Raw genomic sequence first — 5,399 nt, 5'->3', positions numbered from 1 at the left:
GTGCTGACTGGTCATGTAAGCTTGAATCTTAATGAAAGACCACTAAGCTGATCCAACCTTTATTATTCAGCTTGCAGATCACATGTAATGACAGGCATGTGATTGGGCTCGATTCTTTAGGGCTAGGTTAAGTTAAGTTAGGTTAAGTTAGGTTAAGTTAGGTTAGGTTAGGTTAGGTTAGGTTAGGTTAGGTTAAGTTAAGTTAGGTTACGTTAGATTAGGATATGACAGCAACCCTTTAGAACAGGAATCCATTAGTACATAGTTCCATTAGTACAGACACCCAGTAGTATAGACACCCATTATTAGACACCCATTAGTACAGACACCCATTAGTACAGATATCCATTAGTACAGACACCCATTAGTACAGACACCCATTAGTACAGACACCCAGTAGTACAGACACCCATTAGTACAGACACCCATAATTAGACACCCATTAGTACAGATATCCATTAGTACAGACATCCAGTAGTACAGGCACCCATTATTAGATACCCATTAGTACAGATATCCATTAGTACAGACACCCATTAGTACAGATATCCATTAGTACAGACACCCATTATTAGACGCCCATTAATACAAACACCCATTAGTACATAGCTTTATTAGTACAGACACCCATTATTACAGACACCCATTAGTACATACATTAGTACAGACACCCATTAGTACAGACACTTAGTACAGGCACCCATTAGTACAGATATCCATTAGTACAGACATTAATACAGACACCCATTAGTACAGACACCCATTAGTACAGACACCCATTATACAATTAATACAGACACCCGTTAGTACAGACACCCATTAATACAGACACCCATTAGAACCGCCCATTAGTACAGACACCCATTAGTACAGACACCCATTAATACAGACACCCATTAGTACAGACACCCATTAGTACAGACATTAGTACAGATATCCATTAGTACAGACACCCATTAATACAGACACCCATTAGTACAGGCACCCATTAGTACAGGCACCCATTAGTACAGATATCCATTAGTACAGACACCCATTAATACAGATACCCATTAGTACAGGCACCCATTAGTACAGGCACCCATTAGTACAGATATCCATTAGTACAGACACCCATTAGTACAGACACCCATTAGTACAGACACCCATTAATACAGACACCCATTAATACAGACACCCATTAGTACAGACACCCATTAGTACAGACACCCATTAGTACAGATATCCATTAGTACAGACACCCATTAATAGACACCCATTAGTACAGGCACCCATTAGTACAGGCACCCATTAGTACAGATATCCATTAGTACAGACACCCATTAATACAGACACCCATTAGTACAGACACCCATTAGTACAGACACCCATTAGTACAGACACCCATTAGTACAGACACCTACTAGTATGACAATTCAGGAATTTGACCCCGAGTTCAGGTATTTACCGGGAAGGGCGAATGTTGTCGCCGACGCTTTGTCAAGAAATATAGCACCAGTAATGCCTGTATCAACGTTCACTCTTTCGCAACTGGAGGATGAACAACGACGTGACCCGTTATGGTCAGCAGACATTTTTGCTCTAGAATCGGGAGAGGATGTTAAACTCCCCAAATTAATTCTTCCCTTAAGTCAGTTTGAATTACGACATAACATACTCCATAGATCGAAAAAGACGCCAGAGGGTATTGTTTCTCAAATAGTCGTACCTCACACGTTGTGTGGAACGATTATAACGTTGTTCCATGATGTTCCACAGGCAGGTCACCAAGGACGTGACAAGTGCTTGGCGGAAGTAAAAAATAAGTATTTCTGGAACACAATGAAGAAATATATAGAATTACACATTGCTAAGTGTTTGGCATGTGCTCAACATAAGGGTACTACAAGTTCACCGGCACTGATTCTACAATATCCTACACCAGACCGTCCGTTTGACATAGGGCCGGATTGATAGTCATTACGAAGCACAATGCCAATTGATAGTGTTCGTGCTGGTCTATTAATAGTCATCCCAATAAACGAGGTATCGGAAGGGAACCATACGCATATCCCTGAAATGTTGGAAACAACATCGGGTGGCTACCCCCACCCGATAGCTGCCTTATGACAAATAATAATCATCATTATATTTTATGAAAGTTCTTCCAGTACTTCATATTACAGCTGTCTACGTCGAATTATATTATTTTTTGGATAAGAACAATTAAAAGAAGTGTTATTACGGATAAACGAACTTTGATAACACTGTTATGAACTTGAAACATTATTGGAATGTTGACATCACAGCTCCGACTTCGATGAAGACTGCTGTCTGTGCTGTGAGCCTCATCTTCAATTAACAATTACTTCTGTTATCATTTAAGGTATGTTTCTTATCTTTATTCATTCATACAATATTTTTGTCGTAGTAGTAATAAAATTTCAACCATCTGAACCGCGAAATTCACTTATGTTTTCCGGAATGAGGCAAGCCAAGTGAGCTCACTCTATCTTGAGTTAGCAAGGAAAATATCACAGTTTTTGGTCCTGTAATAGAGTTTAGTATAAACGTTAATATTTATTTTCAACAAGATATAAGCTAAGGTTTACGATCTACAATGTCTTGTGTGTGTCAGGCAGAAATATGACGACATAAGTAAGCATTAGATTTCATTTTCTTTATTCTTTAACTTAAATATTTACTGTCACTAATAAAATAAAGAATAAGTACAGCTTACTATCAATACAAATAATTTGCTCTAAAATTCTGCAATACTCGGCTACATCACAGTTTTAATGATACACACAACACCACTCTTTGGTTAAAAAAATCTATTTACTTTTAATTTTTACAATTGATATTTTCATTCATCTAAGTATAACTACATTTTTAGCTATATTCTAAACAATATCAGAAAAGGACACAGCACAGTAGACAGTTTGGGAGTGACAATTGAACAACTTGACGTAGTTTTGCTCTTAAGAAATTTCAATGCAATTTGAAGTGTGTACAATGCAAGGCAGGGGCCCCCACTGCCCTGGGATGAGAGATCAGTTTAACTTTGCCATCTGTATGATGGTATTCAATCAGCAACACTTACAGATTTCTATAAAAACATTGATTAATTGAAAAAAAATGTGGATCAGTCATATTTAATATTTTGTTAGGTTATGTTAAGTTAGGTTAAGTTAAAATTGGGTAAGGTTAAGTAAGGTTAAGTTTAAATTCGATTAGATTAAGTTAAAGTGAGGTTAGGTTAGTTTTTTTTTTTAAAGTTAAAAATAGGTTAGATCCATATTTTGTGCCAGTTATTCACTGGTAATGTGGGGCAATTGTGAAGGGGTCAGTTGTCCTAGAAATAAATTTTTTTTAAATTTTTTAATTATGAACAAATAAATAAAATGATAATGTTATGATTTTACAGCATGCAGACCTACAGGTACAGACAAGACTTTGATGAACTCGAAGAAATAAGGATGTTAAGTCTGCTAGATAATATGAGGAAGCGACGATTTCATGTAAGACGAGATCCTTTTCAGCATTATAATGAAAAGGAATTTATTCAGCGCTACAGATTGTCGAAGGACAGCACCAGGGAGATGCTTACAAAAATCAGACATCTTCTCCCGATGTCACCGAGCCGTAGAGGTTATCAATTATTTATTATTTCAATACAGTATATTAGTGCTCATCAGATGCTTGAGGAACAGCTTGATAAATGTCATGATCATGAAATATGAAATACAGTTGGGTCTTCATTTACGCGGTCAATTGAACCCGCGGAGTAGCGAGTAAAACGAGAAACGCTTAAATGAAATAACAGAACATATGGGATTAATTGAAATAGAGACTGGGCCGACTCCCAAACTCCACTTTTTCAGACACAATACCTACATTGTAGTATAATTTGTATCTTAACTTTATGATGGTATGCACACACACATAAATTAGAAGAGAAATATCAATAAGAGAATAATATACTGTACCAGGTAAAAGAAAAGTCAAGGTTTAACCCTTACGTTAGGTTATGGTAGGTTTGAAAAAATCTGGGTTAGGCGGGAGATGGCGTAAATGACCAAAATCGTAAACGAAAACAGCGTAAATCGAGACCCAACTGTATGTTTTTAGTGAGAGGGGGATGAGGTTCAATTTAAACAAACAGTACTGTACAGCATAATTTTTTTCCCTGTGAGTGCTAATTCCCTAAGACATTACGAGGAATAGTATATAAGGTAGTATCATTTATTTTCTCTCTTTCCTTTCAAGCATTCCAATTCCTCCAGGTTTACAGCTACTGGTTGCCATGAGATATATGGCTACAGGAAATTTTCAAATAATTTTGGGAGACTGTTCAAACATGTATCAACCAAGTGTTAGCAAATGTGTCCGGGATGTTTCTGCTGCCATTGTCACTCTTGCAAGAGACTATATTAAATTCCCCTTACCTGGACAAGAAGAAGAGTTCATGCAGGAATTTGCCTCTACTGGAATGCCAGGTGTAATAGGCTGTGTAGATGGGACTCACATTCCAATCAGGAGCCCTGGAGAGCCAAATCCTGAACTCTACAGGTGTAGAAAGAATTTCTTCTCCATTAATGTCATGGCCGTATGTGATGCACACATGAAATTTACAAACCTTGTCGTAAACTGGCCAGGCAGTGCTCACGACTCCCGCATTTTCTCAACTTCAAGACTTTGTGACAGTCTGCAGGCCGGTGATTATCAAGGCTTTCTCCTTGGTGATAGTGGATATGCATTGCGTCCATACATACTCACTCCAATCCATAATCCATCTGAAGAAAAGCAGAGGAAATATAACAGATCTCATATCAAAACAAGAGCTACAATTGAAAGGACATTTGGAGTGTGGAAGAGGCGATTTGCTGTCTTGCAACATGTAAGATCAAAGCTGTGTACTACCCAAAATATTATAAATGCATGTGCAGTTCTCCATAATATTGCTTTGATTTCTGGACTTCCACTGGACATAGAAGACATGCATTTCGAAGACCCTGACGACCCAGAAGAAATGGTCAGATATGGAAATCATGAAGGTCAAGCACGGAGGGAGTATATAGTGGAGAACATAAGAACATAAGAATGGAGGAAACTGCAGCGGGCCTATTGGCTCATACTGGGCAGTCCCGTTTACACCCAACCCCTATTGCTCATATGAGCATCCAACCTATGTTTGAAGCAATTCAGCGTATTCGAGTTAATGATGATATTTGGTAACTTGTTCCATTCATCCACTACTCTGTTTCCAAACCAGTGTTTACCTATTTCACGCCTAAATCTAAATTTGTCTAATTTAAAACCATTGTTACGAGTTCGCTCCTGGTTGGATAATTTGAGTACCTTTGTAATGTCCCTTTTGTTTAGCCCTGCCTTCCACTTATACACCTCTATCAGGTCGC

At 38.0% G+C, this 5,399-nt stretch overlaps 1 protein-coding gene across 1 annotated transcript; it reads left to right on the top strand.

Annotated features, from left to right (window-relative positions):
* The first annotated feature begins 4,339 nt into the window (after positions 1-4,339).
* Positions 4,340-5,080, top strand: LOC121874154 (putative nuclease HARBI1). The gene has a single exon (XM_042378125.1). It carries the CDS (start codon positions 4,340-4,342, stop codon positions 5,078-5,080), a length of 741 nt encoding a protein of 246 aa, XP_042234059.1.
* The last annotated feature ends 319 nt before the right edge of the window (positions 5,081-5,399 follow it).

The sequence above is a fragment of the Homarus americanus genome, unplaced genomic scaffold (genome assembly GCF_018991925.1).
Source record: "Homarus americanus isolate GMGI-L3 unplaced genomic scaffold, GMGI_Hamer_2.0 scaffold49667, whole genome shotgun sequence".
NCBI classification, from domain to species: domain Eukaryota; kingdom Metazoa; phylum Arthropoda; class Malacostraca; order Decapoda; family Nephropidae; genus Homarus; species Homarus americanus.
This window is presented reverse-complemented; position numbering and strand designations above follow the sequence as displayed.